The following is a 22336-nucleotide window of genomic DNA, read 5'->3' as shown; positions in this document are numbered from 1 at the left end:
GGTGGTTGGGGCTCTTAAGACCCATGGTAGGACCAGCTTCCACCAGAGAACTATAGAGGGGATGGGGAGGTGACACCTGCTCTTCCCTTTGCCTCATCCCAGGGAGGTGTCACCCCATTTAGCAGGGAATTGGACCAAGATAAAGCACCCTGAGAGTTCAAAAAATCCCTACTTCAGCTCTGCAGGGATCTGATCCCAAATAAAGCAGGCAAATGACTGCAACCTATCACAGCACAAATTGTTCCAAAAGGGTCCACACGGGTACAGTAGTGCTGCCCAGCCATCAGGCTAACAGCTTGGCTGGGCTCCAGCCTGAGTGCTCAGTGCTGTGCAGGGTGAAGCCTCTCAAGAGCAGTGTGCAGCTCTACTTTGTAGCCTGCTGCTGAAAGGAAAGGCTAGAGCTGAATCTCAGGTGCAACGCAACTGCTCCTTCAGCCATGGATTTGTTTTATTCCTTCAGGAGTTAAGTATTTCTGGGCTACACACCACTGATTTTCTGGCCTTTTTTGTACCTAGAGCAATGTCCTGCTTGCCAACTGTGCAAATTTCTCTGTTGAGAAGGAATAAGTGACAATCATAAGCAGTGTTTTATAATACTGTGGAAGTTATCAAAAGCCCTATGCTACAACCCCTAAATGCAATCAATAAATCAGTTCTACAGCAGAGCCAGTGCAATAATTTGCCTGGATAGTCCCAAATGCAATGTCCCCTGCAAGAAGCATAGGAAAGGTGAGCAGAGAACGCATTCCAGAATGAGCACTGTTAGGGAGTCTGTGGTAGTTTCAAGTTAGTGATCTCCACTGTTAGTTGGAGACATGTGGGAACAGACTGATACTCACAGTTCAAGACACTGTTAGAGAGACAGTTTTTATTCTCCTATTGAGATCTTTCTGATGTTGTGATACTGTTCCCTGAAAGCACATCTGCAGTAATACTGAAGAAAATGAATGCTGGTACAGGAATTGCTTATGGTTAGGAGCATTAGGATTGATGACCTCTGTTGTTCTACTTTACTCTGTGTGTTTGCATAGCCTTATTCTCTTCTGGCACTGCAATCTGTCCTTGCATCATACTAAGCTATTTGCTCTATTTCTTGCACCATTGAGTTCCACAAGTTAATTTTTCATTACTGAAAGGGAAAGGATTTTCTTTTGAACATTATGAAGCTGCTGTTTAATCACAGAAAGCAATTACACAGCTGCTTTGTTCTGTTATTAGAAGGTACAAATGGCACCACCGATTCAGTCCCCCTGCTATCACGTTTCTCTATGTTATTCCAGTATATCTCCTCTAGCTATAACTCCATGGCATCTTCAGCATCTTTCCATCTGAACTAACCCTGGACTTTTTGCTTCCTCCTGATGTGATTACCTCCCTTGTTCATAATGTTAATTAATTCCTTGCATTGCTCTTTTTTTTTTTTTTCTTTTTTGACAGTTATTCTTTACATGCCCCTTTTTTTGAGATAATACAATGTAAAATCAATTTGGTATTCAAGGTGAGTTTGGAATACCAACATACATAAAAGAATGTGTTATCTTTTCTTATTTGTTCTCCATCTCATTCTTAATGCAGCCTAATATCTAATTAACTTTTCTGACCACCTCTGCACAATAAGTATGCTTCTTAATTGTGCTGTCTATAATGACATGATGTTTTTCTTAAAAGGTTAAAAGTAATTGAAAACCCAGAAGAAACTGCATAGAGTTAAGAGAAGATCTGCATACTAGATTTGGCAACATATTAAAATCCAACCTGTTCTTGAACTGCACTTAGACTTCTTTGCATATTAAATGTTGCTTTTACAGGTCATTCTAGAGTTCTCCACAACTTCTGCTAATCTTCACTAACCTACACAACTTTCCATTTACTTTTTGTCACATCACCACCCAAAGAATATTACTGCTGGATATTATGTTAATATAATTTTGCCACTTACAAATCTTACTTTATGCCTGAAGTATCAGCGCCATTTTTATGTGCAAGGCAAGAATTCACCTGCATATTTATTAACTTTTCTGAAAAGACTTTAAAACAAACTTCACAGGAAGATTTTTTTTATTAACTAATTATTAGCTAACTAGACAGAATACTTAAGCCTTTTACTTCTGCAAAGCTGAAAAAAATATCTAATTTTCCTTTTGTTTGACACCAGTCATTCTTACAGTAAACCTTACTGATGACTTGATCAAATAGTAAAGTTAATATCAAATAACTGCTTACCAATGCATATATTCTGAGAGCACTAAGTTCAGAACTACAAAAATCATATAATCGCTTGTGGCTATTCAAACAGCACCTGGTTATTCACACAGCACTTATCAGTCCAGAACAATTTGAAAAACGCAGCAGAATGCCTGGAATTTCATTCAGAAACCCACTTTTCTCTATCTCCATTGGAAAGTTTAACTGTTCAGCTAATAAAAAGACTCCTTCTGTGCACATGAAGTTACAGTAATGAAGTTTCAGTTGGTAATCCTAACCTGACAATGAACCCAAAAGGTATGTGTAAAGTCACCTTTTTCCTTCTAGTACCTAGTCTGAAATCTCTGTGAAGGTCTAAGGTCAGAGGAGAAATCTGGTCCATCTGAAGCTCAGATTTTCAAAGCCAGTGTAAAACTGGTGTGCTGGAAAGATAAGAGTTAAAACATGCCTGTGAAAGCATTTCATGTTTTGAAAGAAATTTTGCTGAAGGGTCCTTTTTTCTTGTGTTTGGAACTCTGGGAGGTACATTTGATTCTACAGGATGAAAAAAAGTCAGAAAAACTCATAGGAAAACTGGAAAACTAAGTTGGTCTAAGCTGTCAGCAACAGATTGCATCAGGCTCAAGAAATAATGATTTATCCAGTAGAAAGAGCAGATCTGAGCTGATTATGGTGAAAAACCACAGTAAACTGAGACTTGGTTATGGGTAGTGCCCTGGACATGAAATTTCAGGCACTGCGCATGAAGGTGACAGTTGTGCACTCTTATTTCCCTAACAAAATGTCCTGGTATAGCAGTAGCAGTCATTTTTTTTCTCCTTCTTAGTAGCTGGTGCAGTGCTGTGGCTTTGACTTTCGGCCTGGGAATAATGCTGATAAAGCTGATGTTTTCAGCTGCTGGTCAGAATGTTTACCCTGATCAAGGACTTTGTGAGTCTCATGCTCTGCCAGGGAGGAGGAGAAGCCAGGAGGAAGCAGGGACAGGACACCTGACCCAAACTAGCCGAAGAGGTATTCCATACCACAGCACGTCATGCCCAGGATGTAGAACTGAGAGTTCCTGGAAGGGCTGGATCACTGTGGGGTGGGGGCGCGGTACCGGTCGGTGAGCGGTTGTATTCTCTGCCCTTGTTATTTCCTTTATCATTATTATTGGTTTAGCAGTAGTGATTTGTGTTATACCTTAGTTATTAAACTGTTCTTATCTCAACCCGTGGGAGTTGCATTCTTTTGATTCTTCTCCCTGTCCCTCCAGAAGCAGAGGGAAGAAAGGTGGGGGGGTGGGAAGTAGACTGCGTGATTCTGATTTACGGCCTGGGCTTAAACCGCGACACAAAAGCAGAACATGAAGAAGAAAAAGAAAAATACAATATTTCAGTGGAGTTTAAGTCAGTGTGACATCGTCCTTGGCCTGTATGAAATGAATGCACACACAGACTGTTGCAGACCTCTCAGCAGTAACATGTCTAGAGATGGTTCACATGAAGATGTTGGAAAATGGCCTGTGCATCTTCATCAGCAAAATCATCCTGTGGCAATAATGTGTATCTCCACATACAGATTTATAAAGTAATTTTGTTATCACCACAAGGTATAATGGAGAACCAGAGAAACCATGTTTTGTCTCTCCTTTCGGGAGGAATAAAAGAAAAACAGAGCAAGTATGGGTAGTAAGCAGCAATGCCACAATGAAAACAAAGGAATAATTTGTAAAGAAAGCCATCAATCAGAAACATCACAGTCTCTAAACTTACAACCTTTCTCCAGTTAAAATGTCATTTTAACTATCATAATATAAAGTATGATGTAAAAATGATGTTTTTAAAAAAGGTTGGAGAAGGTCCCTGTGCCTGTTTGGTGGACAGCATAATAGGGTTTTGCTAGAACAGCAAGAACAGATTGATGAAGCCATGTTGGATGCCATCACTAAAGGCAAATAATCAAAGCTGAATCTCTTCAGAGATATTGGGTAAGAGATTATAAAGACATGAGAAGAAGTGGCAAATAAAAGAAATGCAAGTGCATCTTATCAAATATCTAAAATGGCTATTAAATCAGGCAAATAAGCATATACCTGTGCTTATGCTTGTACTTAAATCTGGAGAGTGAAAATAGCAGACATTAAAAAGGTGTACAAAAGTGATGTCAATCTCAAAAAGGGTTATAAATTATTTTAGTTGAAGCCCTTCAGGGTAAATAAAGGACAGACATATTCTAATCATTTCTCATAAGCAAATGAAAAGATCTGTCAAGCATTATATATCAGTGAGATTTCTCACTGAAACAACAGGCAACTTTGATATAGCTGGTAAAATGGAGGAACTTGGTATTATTGGTGCAGAAATGATCGTTGGGGAATTCCAAAGAGGTGCTATGAAGATTCATAAGACAGCAATCTAGGTAAAATTAACTGCATATCTATTCAGAAAAGCAGTGAAGAAAATTTGCTGTAATGATTTAACTGAGCACAGGAGAAGAACCAGAAAATAAAATGAACCTGTGTGGATTTATGAAATAGACTGTTAAATGTGTATTGGACCATGGTGCTGCCAGCCACAAAGAAACTTCTTTGCAGTTAAGCTGAAAAAGATATGCAGTACCATGAAGCTCAAGAAAAACTGGTAGTTTTCACCCTAGCCACTTTTGAGTGCATCGTGTTTCATGCAACTTCACTGAAGAAAGTGAAGGTATGAATAGCAACAACCATTCGCCCTAAGAAAACAGATTTTGTTTGTTCCCAGAAATCATACTGAAGGTGCAAAAGAGTCAAATCTGTTGAAGACCCCAGAGTTTACAGAATCTTTAATGGGATAAAACCATGATGCAACCAAAGCAACAATGAGGAGTCTGGTCAAATGTCACCAATGGCATTAGAAAGAGGTACGTCTTCTTACACACATTGTCCAGGCTTGTCTCAGACCTCACTAGGTATTGGACCTCACATGTGGAAAACAGATGACAGCAGTTTCTTTAGGACATCAGAATTCCACAGACACATGACTCTCCAGTATGTCAATCAACAAAAGACGGATACAGAATGAATTTTATAAGTAGCTAGTAGAAAACAGAAGTTATGGTAGACACCATGAGTCTGAATCATACTACATTGCAGTAGAAATCTTTGGAATATAATTCTATAGGCAGTATGAATGATAACGGCTTCTGTAATGACTCCAGTGAGTGAGACAATTGCTCCCTTTGAAGGGCAATTGCTGAATACAGAAATCAAGTATCATCAGCATTATATTATGTAGCATTACTAGGTTTTTACTAAGTGTATTTTTGTGTGGATGACAGCAATGGGGCAAAAGAGGTCTGCCTAAAGGAAGACAAAATTCTTTTTCTGTGTATTTTATTAACACTTACACAGAATAGGCTGGGTAAGGAGAACAAAAATTGCTCAGATCCAGAGACTGCTTCAATCACCTGACACTTTGCAAGTGAGGAATTGGCTTTCCTTGGATGTATGGGGTTTCTTTGACGAAATAGTCCTTTGGAATGGTCTTTTTCTTCTTTTATTTGTTTTCTTTTTTCCCTTGAAGCTGCAAAATATGGTTTTCTGAGAGAGCTGCAGGACAAAAGGAGAAGAGGTGACCTTGGAAGGACTCCTCTGAAATTCTTCCAAAGGAGCAACCTGAACAAATTAATGTGAATGGAGCAGCTCACTTACAAATGCAAGTGTGTTTAGACTGCCTTTCTCAAAGCAGATGAAGTAATCATGGAACAAAAGTATTAAAATGCAGGCTGAAAATCGAAAATTAGAAACTACCAGGGTTACAGTTGTTCTCAAAATGCCCCCTGTGCAGGATCAGTGGACAAAATAGGCTTTAATAAATTTGTAAAGTATGATTTCAGATATCATGATTGCAAAAGGAAAAGGGAAAGCATATTTTAAAACTCCAGACTGATTCTTCATAATTTGTGAGTACCTCAATTTCTGTGAATGCAGTAGCATGGTACATAATTTCCTCGTTTAAGAAAAAAAAAAAAAAAAAAGAGAAAAGAAAAGAATAGGCAATCTACCGGAAACATTTAATCAACGCTTTACTTCTATTTTATTGTCAGGATTTGAAACCTTGAGTTTCTGAAGCAAATGCTGCCTTTTAACCAAGATTGCTGATTCTATGACCTAACAGCATGAAGGCTTTTTCCTTCAGGGTGGGATGAAGTTGAAATCCCAAAGAGGCAGAAATAGAATTGTGGAGCCTTGTGTTGGATATATGGTCATGGAGAAAGGAAGTCCAGCATGGTATCCCTTATTCCCCTGAAGCCAGTACAATTTTTTGGTATGTGCCAGCAATTCCCACTAGGGTGCAGATTAGTGTTGCAGGTGTGGTGTGGTCCTTGCCTTGGAGTAGTAAGGTTATGCTATTATTTTGGCAGATTTTCAAATTTTCTCAGAAATTGCCAGTGAAAACCAATCTAAGTGGCTTATGAACCATTAAAAATCAGTTGAGCTGAAAACAGAATTTCATGTGAATTGCAATGTTAGGGATTCTGATATAAATGTTTCATTAATTTCTTATTACAGAAATTATCAGCAACCTCCCAAATCAATCTAACCTCTGTACAATAGAGTATACTTCTATGTCTGGATGTTTTTTCTCTGTTTTCTGGGAACCACTGTTTCAGGGTTTGCTGTTTCTGTGGCAAGGGCTGTACAGGCTTATAAACAACTGGAAACTGCACAATGATAATGCAATGGTTTATACTCTTCCATTTCCCTTTGTACTGCTTTTTATTGTAAAGCTAATGTAATTAATTAAAATCTTTTTTTCATACTTCTAATAAGAATTCTTACATAGTACAGAGAAGTACTGAATAAACTTGATTAATTGAACTACACAGTCAATTATAAATAATTGCTCAAGGAGTGACATATGTAACAAATACAGAAAATAATAGACAAATTTTTAGTGCTTTTGAATTCAATACACAATAACATCCTGCCAGACCCCACGTTAGTGTTGTAGGAGGCAGCTCTGGAACCAGATGTTTGAAACAACCAGGATCTTTACTCCAAACACAAGCAATGGAGATCACTGAAATAAAGATACAGACAGTAGGGAGACCTGTTTTGTCAAAAGTCGAAGGAAAAAGAGGCCAAAAAAAGGATCAGCAGACATTGCAAGTCTAGTTACAAGGCCTTGAGAAAAATGTCTGAAGGAAAACTTCAATATTTGTGGAAAATGGGGAAGCCTGAAACAAGTAAGTCACTCCTTGCTATTTACATCCTCTTTGTTTTCTGTAAAAAACTTGCATGCAGTGATTGGTACAAGCTTATTTACAAAGAAACACAAAAGTCACAATTCATTTTCCTTGAGATCTAATTGGTTTTATGTTCAGAAAATAAGGGAAGACACAGTGTTTGGAAGAATTACTATTTGAAAGCTACAATTTGGTATCAAGGGATTACTTGTTAAAATTGGAGGGTTAATATTACATCAGATGTACTTTTTTGTCTGTTTTTGTCTCACAGTTTAGACTGTGTTGAAAGCACAACCTTACAACACATTTGTTAAAACATCAGAATTCATGTGCTTGAAAACAGTACTAGTACATCTTTTTATTCGATGCTTTGACTTCACAAATACATTACTAAGAAGGCCTTATGGCAATATCAGAGGAAACCCACAAGTGATCAAGCCTTTGCAAAACGAATCTCAATATGCAGCAGTTAGTTTCACTCCACAAAAATGCACAAAAAGCAGAGTGATTCCTGTCTCTCTGTGGTTTTTTTTCTCCCTGATCTGGCAGAACTCTTCAACACTCCATTCCTTTGCATTCAGTTGACTTAACTTCATGGCAGGGGGGTTGGAACTGGATGATCTTAAGGTCCTTTCCAACCCTAACTATTCTATGATTCTATGATTATTTTGCAATTTTAGTATCAATCAACTGTCCTTAACAGTCAAATAAGTGCACTGGATTTATTTCTGCACAATAGGCATATTAAGCCGTAAGGTACTTAAGCAAATGCCTGATGTGAAGCATTTAAATATTCTCATAGCTGCATTTTGTCTCCATAGTTAAATTTGCTGGGATTGCTCACATATAAGCATTGCTGAATCAGATTTTATGAAAGAAACTTTTCTTTATCTTCTTGCTCTTTGGAAATGAGTCAAGCCTTTAACATAAATGCTTTTGAAAGAATAAGATAAGGAAGTTCTCTTGCTTCAGCCACACAATCTTCGAACTCATAGTTTCATGCAAGTCAGAAAACAGACTTTTAGTTCACCTATTCTGACCTAGTCGTGTGCACTACTTTTATTAAAAGCCCCACAACATGACTGTAGGCATGAATTAAGCCATTTTTTCATTCCAGAAGTGGGAAACTGCATGACAGAGTACAGCGCTGGCACAGTGGGACTTTGTGTGAGCAGGACATTGATGAACACCTTCCTTCCCTCTGGATGGCTGCAGCACTTCACCCCTGTACCCTGCCACTACCCTGGTCCCAGCCAGAGCCTCTCCTCAGATGACACAGCTGATTAAGGTGCAGTGCTAAAAAACATACCTGCTTTGCGATGCTGGGCATTGCTTCCAGCATAACTATTTCCATTTTCATCCTTTGCTTCATTTTCTGTTATCCGGCTGTACTCACACTGGAGCAATTTTCTGCATGCACAAATTAGTCCTGAGTGCCCTTCTTAACTGCTCAGCACCACCAACCTGGCAAATGGTTGTTTCCTTAACATACCATTAGTATAGTAACACTTCTTACCTATCTGAGCACCTCAGGATAACAAAATAACCAGTTTTTAATTGAAGATGCATTTGTAGACACTTACAGTAAGCCATATCTTTGGCCTTTGGGAGACATAGAGCTTCTTTTATTCAGAGCAGCCCTGCATTCAGAGCAGCCCTGCAGAGAAGGACTTGGGGGTGTTGGTCGATGAAAAAATTAACATGAGCCTGCTTCAGTGTGCACTCGCAGCCCAGAAAGCCAACCGTATCTGGGCTGCATCAAAAGGAGCGTGACCAGCAGGTCGAAGGAGGTGATCCTGCCCCTCTACTCTGCTCTCATGAGACCTCACTTGGAGTATTGTGTGCAGTTCTGGTGTCCTCAACATAAAAAGGACATGGAACTGTTGGAACGGGTCCAGAGGAGGGCCACGAGGATGATCAGGGGACTGGAGCACCTCCTGTATGAAGACAGGCTGAGAAAGTTGGGGCTGTTCAGCCTGGAGAAGAGAAGGCTGCGTGGAGACCTCATAGCAGCCTTCCAGTATCTGAAGGGGGCCTATAAGGATGCTGAGGAAGGACTCTTCATTAGGGACTGTAGTGATAGGACAAGGGGTAACAGGTTAAAACTTAAACAGGAAGTTTAGATTGGATATAAGGAGGAAGTTTTTTACTGTGAGGGTGGTGAGGTACTGCAATGGGTTGCCCAGGGAGGTTGTGAATGCTCCATCCCTGGCAGTGTTCAAAGCCAGGTTGGACAAAGCCTTGTGTGACACGGTTTAGTGTGAGGTGTCCCTGCTCATGGAGGGGACTTGGAACTAGATGATCTCAAGGTCCTTTCTAACCCTAACTATTCTATGATTCTTCGGGGGAGAAAAAAGTAGGCAAAAGGGTTTGTCCTGATTAGCCTTGGGCAAGAGCTGAACCAGGACTGCAGTGTCTCTGTGAGTCAGTGGAGGCCAGTTCAGTTTCCTTCTGCTTCATTTTTTCATCCTAGTGTGTTAGGACCCAGTTTAGAGCTGATAGCAAAAAATGTAAAAATTCACGTAGAAGATTGGCTTCTGGTGAGCACAACTTGCTAGTACAAATGCAATATCCACTTAGATACATCATGCAGTAAGCATCAGCCACTTCAACAACCATGGTCTGTATTGACTGAGTAAAAGCTTTGATGCGGCTGCATTTTAAATCTATGCATTTTAGTATGTTTGACATTCGCCTGTAGGTTACCTCTCTGCATTATATGTTAATATAACCTTTGCTACTCGCTGTCTTTCCTTGACTTTAATGAAGTTGAATGAGATAGCACAGTAAACCTCTTAAAATTCAAACCTGCTCTACTAAGGCAGTATTTTGGTCCACTAGAATTCAAGAACAGCATTTAATGTCCTGGAGACTGCATGCTCAGTCAGCTGTGCCAGTACCATACCCCAGTGTATTTCAGAGCTAGGATGAAAATGGCTTTACACTAATTAAATTTCCTTGGATATAGGGATGTGGCAGTTGATTGGCAGGGCCAGCAAGAGCTCTGAGGGCCCTCCTTGTGCTGTTCTCCTTGATGGCAGCCAACAGGACAGCCCATGTGGCTCTTGCATCAACTAGAGCATTCCCTCCATGAACATGTAGGCAACACTATGCCTGTACTGTGACATTTCACAGCCAATCTTGGTACTTCACAAGCTCCCTCCCATGGGAAAACTCTGAAAACGTCTGAAAATAAGACAAACACAAGAAAGTACCATTCTCACTCGCTGCATCTGTGTACTCCTGACAGAGTATTTGCTCACCAATATTTCCCTTAATTCTTATAATTTCTTTTACTGAAGTCATGTCAGAAAGCCCCCTTTGGAGGACTGTTTCCAAATGGGCTACATCTGGTGTCTCACAAGGCTCCTTGGCTTTTAGCATGGAGTCTACATCTGATATGCCTTTGTGAAATAAACCCCCAAATGATCCTGGATTACTTTTAGATGAATCATAGAAAATGTTCTCTGAAAGAAAGTGAATATGCATCTACCTGCACATACATTTTAGCAGAGAATAATAATAAGATGCTGGAAAAAGGAAAGGCATTCAGTGCCAGGTAAGGCATACACAAACTGCCATTTTTCCTAGGCTTGCAAAGCTCTATTATTCAAACAGAATTGAAGGTTTTATCAGAGTGAAACTGAATTTAAATTGCAGTAGCCAGCTAGAAGTGGCTTACATGTAAATGGGAACCTAAGAAACAGAAAGATTTCCTACCATCTCTCCCTAGGTCGGAGTTTATTCCTCCTCCTTTTTTATCTTAGATTTCAAATGAATATTGCTGTGCATTTGGAAGCAGGATTTTTCAGCAGTCTCTCTTTCAATATGAATCACATTTCTTCTTTTGTACTTACACAACAGATGGGTAGGATTATCCCTGGGAAAACAAGGCAGTGCATTCTTATTCAGAAACCTCTCAAAGTGAGAACAGCTTAGAGGATCTCAGGTCCAAGATAATAGTGGAGGGTGGAGATGCCTTAGATAAGGTCATCACACTATGGTGTCAAGTTTCCTTGTCAGAAATACCTATATGAAATAAATTTTGTGTGCTAAAACATACTCTAGCACTCCAAAGGGGTATAGGCACCACATATACTCAGTAGATTGATCTGTGCATATTTAATATATATGACTGGCATCTCTTGGATTTGCTGAGAAAGGAAGCCAGAAGGAAGGAAAGAGTGAAAGGTTTAGCACTGGTAGGGGGAATGCAAGCTGCTGATCACACCATAGCAATGGCCTTGTGCTTGTTACCACCTTTATTACTTCATTCATATCTGAATGTACAGTATTCAGCTCCTCTACTGACGTGGTATAAACCTGAAAGGCTTTGTGGCAGGTACTACAGCATTATCTATGGGAAAGAACAAGGAAGGCATGGGGGTGGCTTATAGCTGGAACTCAGTGAAGAAAGTCATATTGGTCTGAAAATGTAAAAAAAAGTCTTCAGCTTCCCACTTTGTTAATTCAGACCATCAGCTACATGTCGTGTTAAGTATGTGAGAGTATGTGCCTTGCAAAATACATGTGAAAGTGGTTCTACTGGATCAGACCAATGGTTCCTCTTCCCCCAAATCCTCACTGTGATAGCAGCCAGCAGCAAGACCCTAACAAGAGGTTTGACACACAGCTGGTTGACAAGGTTAAAACAGAAAACATACTGATTTTCCTCTGAAAAACAAATATTTCTTATATATATTGATATGTTAACTTCAAAAATATGGTAGTCAGTAGCTCAGAATCTTACAGTTTCATTCAAATCCTTAATTTTGGCCCTTTAAAGATGCATCATGGAATAATATAGAGATAATCTATATAATTTTCAAATACATTATTATTGATCACATGGTATCATAACATTATTTGGTGCTGTGATTTTTGCTACATACATATACAACTGGCACCACACATGTTAATGCATGTTCAGGCATGTAACATCCACTGTGTGTCTGCAGTAGAAAAGTGGAAAAGTGATATCATCTTTCAATAAAGGAAAAGCACCAATGACAACATTTGCATATTACCTTTTGCTTAAAAATTAACCTTTACTAATGCAAAATTGCTCAGCATGGGCATAAAATAGGCTGTTACATAGGAAATAGTTCCAGTAGGAGTCTAACAAGTCTGGCTTTGCTTTCTGTTCCCTGCTACAAATGGACCCTTCAGGAAGTTTCCAGAGCTGAGATTATCATGGCCTGGAAGCAAGTGATAGTTGCTTTTTACTGCCTCTGTGGTTGCTGCACGTACTAAAACTGTGAGAGTGCAGTCAGAATTTAAGACAACAAATATCCTTTTCCTCAAGGAGTGATTCCGTTTTCTCTTCTTTAGGAATCAAGTCATGGCATATTAATTACTATGCTCCACCTGTTTTATTGGCTTACCCATGTCAAAAGAGGTAAAATATTTTTTATGGAAGAGCTTTAACAATTCAATTTTTAGGCTGGTTTACTGCAATGTCTTTACTCCTTCATTCTCCTCTTTACTCCTCCATCCTGGTCTCCACCTCTGTCTATTCTGTCAAATTTTTAAGTGCCTGTGGCAGACGAGTGCTTGTATCACTTCTTTCCTTACATTGTCAAGAGCATCCCAGAGATGGGATCATCAGGTCACTCTCACCAGTACAGCCATGGGTACTCTCTAGCTGTCTCCCTCATCCTCCAGCCTCACTACAGCAGACAAGCACTCTGAAGCAGGATGACCATGGTGGCAGGGTAGAACTTACCCCAACATGCTGTTCAGCCATTTTATAGAGATCAAGCCCACATACCATGAACATCCTAACCAAATTCATGCTGTAACTCCTCTTGGATCACCAGCCTACAGACCTGTACCAGTTCCTAAATATCCCTTGCGCTTCTCTAAGGGTGTTGGAAGTGGAAGATGCTGAATACCTACCAGTGTGTGCTGAAAAGGACAACTATTTTTATGTATAATGCAATTGATATGGAGGGCTCAGAGTTCAGAGGAAAGAATCTGAAATGAGTCATGGCCTAGGTAAATAATATAACAAGAAAATGTAATTTTAAAATTTCAAATGTGTTTAATGATTCCATCTCAATATCTCCACTCTTTTCTGACATTTCTACTGTATGCAGCCTATTAAATAGCTAGTCAGAGAATTATGGTTTCTTCCTCCACTGACTCTATGCAGTCTGTTCCTGCTGCAATGCATGAATTTGCCTTAGTTCCTTTTAATTAGGTTGGCAAGCTAGAAACTGATAGGAATATTGGATATTTAGAAAACTTGATTTAGGAAATGCTCTAACAAAAAATATTCTTACCTCTCCCTACAAAGTCTTGCCTTAAAAAACCTCCTTTTTATAAGAGCATTAAGTCATGGTTACTGGTTATTCCCAAGGGTCAACGGGACAAAGAGCTGAGTGCGAGGTCATATTGTTTGGCTTTGTACTACTCTGTTGCTATAGCTCTCTTCAAACGCTGTGTTGCAGAACCCAGCTGTGAGGATGACATATACAGCCCACGTAGGAGTATGGGTTATTTTCTAGGGACTAGAGACAAATGCTACCACCAGTGTATGCAGTTTGTCTTTTCTGCCACCCAGACATAAGCCTCACACAAAATTTGGGTCTTTTAGAGTCTGGGAAGGAAGGGGGTGTGTGCATGTGCGCATATGTATTTGCTGTGTACATGTTTGACAGTGTGTACTTTTTTAATCAATTGTTCTTTGCTCTGGTTCATAAAGCTTGGGCATTGGATTTGTTTTTTATCCACAGGAGGGAGGTGGCACAGAACAACTTTATAGTCTGCCCTTCGTTTCCATTTGTTATCCCACAGGCCAGCTCCAGCAATTGCCTGTCTCATCCACTGGCACTTCACAGTGCCCACTTCTGCCCACAACTCCTTCATGGCTCTTCAGTCAACCCTCAGCCCAACACCATCCAGTCACCTCCTCTTCCCTCTCAATATGTGCCTGATTGCCTTATCCCCACCCCACTGATATTTTTGTTTTTCCCTTTGAGTCAGGCTTCTCTCAGTCTTCAACATGCTTCATAACTTCCCCAACTGCTGTTTTTCTTTCGCTTTTTCAGACATTTTCCTTCTGATTCCCTTCTCAGTTCTACCCAGGACTGTCATTTGTGCATGTCGTCCTTCTGTCATTCATATGGACTACAATTGCCTTCCCAAATGCAGCTTCCATAATAAATGGTACTAACCAAATTAAGTTGCTGCCTGCAAGCAAATTAAAACATTCCAAGGCAGAGCTCCTTTTCGCCTTCTTTGTCCAACATTTAATTTGCACATCTGTTACTCCTCAAAATGAGTATTCTTCTTATGCTACGCATCCTACCCTGAATTCAGCTCCCATTTCAGACTAGCTCAGTAATGTAATAATGTAATATGAATTATTTTTTAATACAGTGTGCTTCTAGACTATTTATTGGTCAATGCAATGCTTGAAACACAACCTCATTCTGCATTGCTGTAAGCATCTCAAAACACAGAAGCACTGCCTCCTAACCAAACCCAAAGACTTGCTCTGTAAAAATCATCCTGGTCTCAGAGCTGGCTGTGTTTCAGCTGCAATCTCTCATAATGAACAGCTGTGAGGATGAGTTATTGCCACAGTTTGCCTGTGACTATAAATCAGTCTCAACAGATGTTTATTCCTTCGTATTCTATTAAATATCTGAGATTATCCTTGAAAAATATTGGAATAATCAGCATTTGAGACATATTCATTTATACCAACAGGATCTGCTGATGACAATATCCTTGTAGTTACACAATTATGAGCATTCTCAGCAAGGACATCATTTGTTCTATTGTGATCCTGAAAATATTTATAGGTGTTGGTTTACCACTATGTCAGAGTGTTTCCTTGCCCTTTAGCCTATCTCAATACACTTTCCTACAGAATAGCAAGTATTTGGCATTTGAGATTCCTTGGTTAATAAAAGAGAATTTATGGCTAGAAGCTGATATATTGGGAATATATTTTGTATGCAGAGCAGCAGTTTTTTCCATTTGACTGACTTACAGAATTTTTGGAGCTATGTGACAGCTTCTAAGACACAACAGTGCAGACATGAAGATAGAAATTAACTACCATTTTACTGCAAATGACAATGGCAACCTTCTGCCCCCCTGCCCCTGTACCCTATTCACAGATGATCATGATTGGAGGTAGCCCTTCTGTTGTCTCTCTGCATAGAAATAAATCTTACTCTGGTTGAACAACCTTGAAGGAAATATCTTTACTTGGAAGATTAATGAACACCTTCTGCTGAGTTACTTGTTCATCCAAATCCCCATTTCCCCAGTATATGAGCAGGATGTATTAGTAGGCAATAGCAGACTTAGAAACAGCTGTGGTAGTGAAGACTCCTCAATCCAACAGTCAAAAAGGCCCTCTTATCAAACTTCTTTAAAAGCTTCAGTTTTGCTAGAGATGCATCAGAGGAGTGAAGGCTTAGGTTTGGTGAGACTGATGGAATGAAAAACTGGGAGAAAAAGTATATGCAATGCAGCATATGGCACATTTGTTTTTATGAGAAATCCAGGTCTCATCAAAACTGTACATTTGTATGCACACATGTATTTGTTTTACAAACTAGGATTTTTTATGATGCAAATAATTTAATAAAAAAGTTCCTGACAAGATCAGTTTGACATCCTTATCTACCTGTATAACTCCACAACTACAATTTAGAAATAAGGGGCTCTCTAAGCAGTGACACATGTGAAGCCTTTCTGGGTTTCGGGTGAGTTCACACCTTGAGCTCTGATCAAAGAAGTGAATGATGACCATCCCCTGGGTGGATGGCCCAATACAGTAATATAGCTCAACATTCTTCTTCTCCCTCAACGTGGAACCAATCTGATCCTTTTCTATCCATCTGCTCATTTAACTTATTCAATACCTCTGAAGTTTTCTGTTCTGTATCATATGTGATTAACACTAATGAAGAGTTCCAAAATATACTATGCAGCGCCTAGATAGAAAGTGTCTATATACACCATCTCTAAAAAATCTGTCTAAAAAATAGAAAATCAAATCAATGCAGCACATGCTAAATGAATGAAACCCTGGCACCACAAATAGATCTCAGCTAGTGATTGGCAATAAGAATTATCATTCCTTTTTTTTTTCCTAGTCATCAAGGAGGTTTTGATCAAAACAATAATCATTATATTTTTCAACGATGTGGAGATAAAAATAAAAGTCTTGCCAGTGAACTCTGCAGATGTCACAAAACCCATGCAATGATAATTTCTGAGGAGGACAGGTTTAGCACTGCAGAAGAGCGTGAATCACATGCTAGACTATGCCCACATTACGGATGGGAATGTATGACACATTTACCAGTGGTGTTTGTATTTTAGGCAACAGTGACTTGGAAGCAGATTTTGAGCTGAACACGAGCTCAAAATGTGATAAAGTAGCTAAGAAAACAGTGACAGTCTTATATCTAAAAGGAGGGAACTACTGAGCAGAAAAGATGGTGTTACCACATGATGGTTTATTAATGAAAGTTCATATTCAGTTCATCCATCTGTACATTAGCAACAATGTTCAAACGATAGGAAAGATCCAGAAAAGAACGACAACAAGTTTTAGCAAGCTGGAAAATCTTCCTAATTCTGAGAGTAAAGAAGCCCAATCTATTTAAGATTTGGAAGCATAAAAGTATTGCAAGACATTTAGCTAGTGTAATACTTTGCAGAACATTATCTTTGCTCTGCTGGCTGTCCACAAGTATATTCTTTACCTTGTAGACAGCACAAGGGTTTTTTTTCCCCAAGAAAAACAGGGATAGCTGTTTTGCATTCAGCCTGGTTATAGAATCATAGAATCATAAAATGGTTAAGGTTGTAAAGAACCTTAAGATCATCTAGTTCCAACCCTGCTGCCATGAGTAGGGACACCTCACACTAAACCATGTCACCCAAGGCTCTGTCCAGCCTGGACTTGAACATTGCCAGGGATGGAACATTTACCACGTCTTTTGGCAACTTGCTCCAGTGCCTCACCACCCTCCCAGTAAAGAACTTCTTCCTTGTATCTAACCTGAACTTCTCCTGTTTTATTTTGAACCCAAGCGAACACAAGGATCACTGCTGTAGAGTAGCTAATGTATTACCTTCTTGCTGTCTAACAGTAACCTACCCTACAGTGCTGCATCCTCAGTGAATTAAAAAGTAGGTTAAAAGATGACGTGGTCAGGACACAAAAGTACAAACATGGAAAGCTGTCATTTTTATGCTCCCTTTAAACTAACAGAATCCAGCAGCTGGAAGCTGAAGCTGGAAACATTGAGACTGGAATCTGAAACCTAGTTTTCTAGAGATGTTAGGTCTATCAAATTACATTCTTGAAGATAAAATCAGAAGTGTTTCTAAAAGCTCACATGGAAGTTTTAACTTTGATACAGGGAATCTCTTAAAAACATTTTTTTATTTGATTTGTCCAAGCAGACACATTACACAAATAATGACATTTCCTTTTAAAAATCAACACATTTGTAAGACCAAAAAGTTTTGAGGCTGCTTCTGCCTCCTTGACCTGCCACTGTTACTCACAGGAGTAAAATGGTAAGAATGTCTGGACTGAAAATCAGTTTATGGATTACAGCTATGGTGATTTTAAGAAATTCTTTGTAAATTATTATTTCTTTATAAATTATGATTTAATTATACAGAAAGAGAAGGCGTGGCTAGCTGAAAATGAGATTAAAGTTAGGAAAGGCATGCTGAAGGCTGAGCATGTCACTTTTACATGATGATGTGCATGTCAGCATCACAGCCTCATATGAATTGCATTAACATTCAACTGAAATACAAGCTTGTACACGTCTTGCCATCACTGAAGACACATGTATAGAAAGGTTGCCTGAGACACATGTATGCAAGATATACACAATGCCTATTTGTTTGAGAGTTTTTGTGAAAGGCATATGAATATATATTTCCTCTGGCCAACAAACTGTTTCCCAGCTGCTTAACAAGACGTTGTGTTTTGTTTCTTAAAAGCTTTTTCTCCTCTTAATGTCCTTAAACAGCAGAAAAGGAAAAGGTCATCCCTCTTTGCTTACAGTCCAAATCCTGTCCCAGATCCCTGTTGCACTTGGAGTGCTACAAAAGCACAGAAATGAATCCATAGAGGAGTCAAGCTTCAGTGGCTCAACAGAGGTAAAATTTGCACGTGGATTTTAACTTCACTGAGGAGCCTTCGGAAAGTATATCCTATCCTATTTGCCTCAGCCTTTGTTCTTTTAAGGTAAAAATGACATTTTCAGAAATGAGGTATGTTGCAGGCAGGATCACTTTGGTTTTTGAACCCACAGACACACATATACATGGATGCATATTAAAGCATTGCAGAAATTTTGAGCCAAAATCTTACAGTTCTGTAAAAATCTCATTGCAGCAGCCTTAGACAGCAGCACTCTCAGCTTCCCAAGAGCAAGATGGTGTTCGAGGTTAATCACAAGAACTCATTCTGTGGAGGGATCAGAAACCCAAAGCTGGCTCTATATAATACCTAAATCCCTTAATGCAACCAGCAGAGCCACAGAGCTTCTGTCATCTAAAGCTGATACTTTCTATTAATTCAAGATACTTGTTCATTCGTCTTTCTTTACAGGCCATTTGCTAAAGGAAGGGGTTTGTGGTTGGAAGAAAAGCAAGCTCACAATTCAGAAAGACAGGAGATAAACTGCTAGCCCCTTTGTAGTCAATAGGACTTTTATCACTGTCTTCAGTTCTAGGTTTCACCAAATACTTTCGTATATGCAAAGTTACATTTCTGTAACTTTTTCTGTATATTTATTTACCAGATCTATACATGAAAATGAATATCAGAAACAATTCTGTACTCTATTTTCACACAGAAAGGAAATTTTCTCCCAGAATACAACTAATATGAAAAATTGCATATATTATTTATTGTTCTGTAATAATTTCCATAATATAAATTCAAAGTTCTAATAATTGACTCCTAAAGATGAGACACTTTGTTGGACAACTTTAGACCATGCCAAGACAAAACCCTATCTGGAACTCAACAGAATTTGTAATACAGCAAACCTGAATCTGAATTTTGTGTTCTGATATGATTTTTGTCGAAAATCAGCAGAACACATGGCAATCCTACAGCTGATTCCATTTCTCCCTTTCACCATGAAGGCAGGGAAAGTGGCATAGAATGACTTCTGGTGAAAAGGACAATGTGAACACGATATTCCTGGACTAGGCCCTTTTCTCTGTATTATTTCAAATAGGTAGTGAAAGCTGACTAATCACATTAACATTTAAGGACATCATTTTATAATAATGGCTGGGAGATATCCTTGTTCATACCATTCTGTGAAGAAATGACCTGAACAGAAAATACACTTTGCATGAACCTCCCATTTATCAGCCTATATGCATAACGTATACAGTAACCAGAATGTGTAGAAATTTTAATGCAGTTTGTGCAAATCTCATAACACAGGTTGTAACTCCTGAAATGGTTAAAAAACCAGATTATCTGTTAAGAAGTCTGGAGGCAGAATAAATACGGTCAGTTCCTTCTGCACCAGAAGATCTATGAGAACCCCCATATGTTTTGAGACGTTTGCTTTCTGTCAACCTGTTTGGCTAGTCTGCAATATTGCTGAAGTAATTACATAATAAGCATTAATGTATTTATAGCAAACAGACACTACCTGGTTAAAACTGGGAAATATTTATGGAAAAAAAAGCCATGAGCTACTTCTCTGACACTCTGATACACCCTTTATATGGTGTATCAATGTTGCTATGGCTGAAGAATGAGAGGTGATGAGATCAGAAGAAAGTTTAAGTGAAATGGACGCATTGTTACAAAATGTTTCAATGAAAATGGCCTTGCTGCTTCAAGTATGGCCACAAATATTCCATTACAAATTGAGTGTGAGTGTATGTAAAAAGATAAGGACACTATCTACATTTACCTACTCTGATCCCAGTTGGCTGCAAAAAGCAGAAGAATCTTCCTGCCACAGTGGTCACGATTTTCCAGTACTCCCGGGAACCCATCTGTCAGAGCCCGTTTGATTCCTGGATCATCAGCTTTGAAGTTTTTGAACATATCCAGATTTAACTGGCGGTACTGGAAGTACTGAGCCAGCAGTCTGAAGGCCTCAGTTTGGTGAAACTTTCTGGCTCGAAGAAATCTCAAGATGAAGGCATCATCTGTACGTAAAAACCCAATGTCAGGCCTCGTGATGATCATGTCCCTGACTTGCTGGATATCCTGATGCAAAATGTCTGGGTTTTCATTCAGTTCCAGGCGGGCTTTCTCTATAGTCTCTGGACTAAGTCCAGCTTGTAAATGGGTCATGTCTGCAAAAACCTCTTTTCCAAATCCTTAACTTCAGATATTTCAGTAGGAGAAGTGCTGATCCCATTCAATTGATGGTCTGCTGTGAGTAGGAACCATTCAGAAGCTTTTTGCTGTCAAACTGATATTCAGCAAATGAAAGCAAATGGCTTTTCTTATTCTTGCAGTAAGAGTAACAGGCAGTTCACATGTAGTGTAATCCATCCAAAGGAAAGTGTTGTTTATTCCATCACTTACTAAAAGAAAAAGCAAATATATAAAAGATTAAATATGTATGTAAAGCTTACAGGAATGAATTTCTGAAATTTATATAGCAATAAAATTGCTTTGTGTGCTTCATATGTAAGAGGATACCAGTCACATTATCTCAGAATGGGTGAATTTAAGATAAGGCAGTCACTGGCATCTTGAATGTATATGTTCAAGCTTTCAGAAAGGCAATCTGATCAATTGTCAATTAATACTAAGCTGCATCAATTTACGATTACAATACACTTTCCAAAGTTGTCTTACTGAAGTGTGGGAGTTCCAGTATCCCATAACATCAAGGCCAGGATGAAAAAAGCGGAAATAAAAGTATTCAGGATCTTGTAGCTTTCCTGAATGCCTAGTTCTGAATCTCATTTTTATTCCTGTACTTTGCCTAGAACTTGTTTTTTACAAGTGTTAGAAGAAAAGCTGCTTAAGCTGTTATGTATGAGCAAAATGGTACAGTGAATCTCTTACATTTCAGTGACATAATTAGCAAGAGGCTGTCATCGATGTCTGTGTAGTTACACTTGTGTGAGATAAGATCAAGGTCTGTTCCAAAGAGACGTGTGTGAGGAAAGATCAAGATCCATCCAATTTTTCAGTCATCACAAAAACAGACAAGCTATCAAAAAGCCCCACCACTTAACTGATCTCTCTCTCTAACTTCTGAAAAAGAAAAATTGGTTTTAAAAATTTAAAGGGAATCCCTCAGTGAACGACATACTGCATTTAAAGAAAGCTGTTTGGAAAGTTATGAACGATTTATAACAAAACAACTGTTTCACTCAGCCACTCTCTGGGTTCAGCATCATCAGATTAAACAAAGTGGAGAGCAGCAGCCAGAGCATTCCTTTGTCCAGGGGCTGCTCAAAGTTACATGGCAGGACCTGGATGTTAATCAGCACAAGGGATGCCCAAGTTCCTTGTTTTGTGAGCTTGCATTTCATGTATTGATAAAAGCTACATTTTGGATGGCACAGTTGCAACCCCAAGATGAGATCCCAAAATCTGAATACAGAGAGTTTCTGCATGTTTGCTTAAAGGACCTTTGTGATAAGAGATAAGCTTTTCATGTGTATTAGACTTGTCTGTAGGTTATACAAAGGAGAGTTTGTTAAGCAGCCTCCTTCTGTATTCACTGTGGAGCTGGAGATGAGAAGAGCTACCTGCAGGGCAGAGTATCTGGTGATTGATCAGCCTAGGAAAACCTGGGGAAAGGAAGGCACTACAGAAAAACAAGTCCTGAAGTTTTGAGGGGTAATCTGTGCGTCCAGGTTATTCATTTCTCAAAGAAATTAGAGTTGTGTTAAAGGTGGATTTCAAATATAAAAATAAAGTAAC

The 22336-nt window shown here is 39.0% G+C and overlaps 1 protein-coding gene across 1 annotated transcript in view; it reads right to left on the bottom strand.

Moving 5' to 3' along the window:
- CLVS1 (clavesin 1) overlaps positions 1-20743 on the bottom strand; it is a gene marked incomplete at both ends in the record, with an annotated part of 92020 nt that extends 71277 nt beyond the window's left edge. The window contains one exon of the mRNA XM_080610688.1: positions 20355-20743. Coding sequence (XP_080466814.1) covers positions 20355-20743 — 389 coding nt within the window. The remainder of the gene's footprint in view (positions 1-20354) is intronic.
- Positions 20744-22336: the final 1593 nt, after the last annotated feature.

The sequence above is a fragment of the Psittacula echo genome (genome assembly GCF_963264785.1).
Source record: "Psittacula echo genome assembly, chromosome: 2".
NCBI lineage: Eukaryota > Metazoa > Chordata > Aves > Psittaciformes > Psittacidae > Psittacula > Psittacula echo.
The sequence above is the reverse complement of the archived record's forward strand: the minus strand, read 5'-3'. Positions and strand labels throughout refer to the sequence as shown.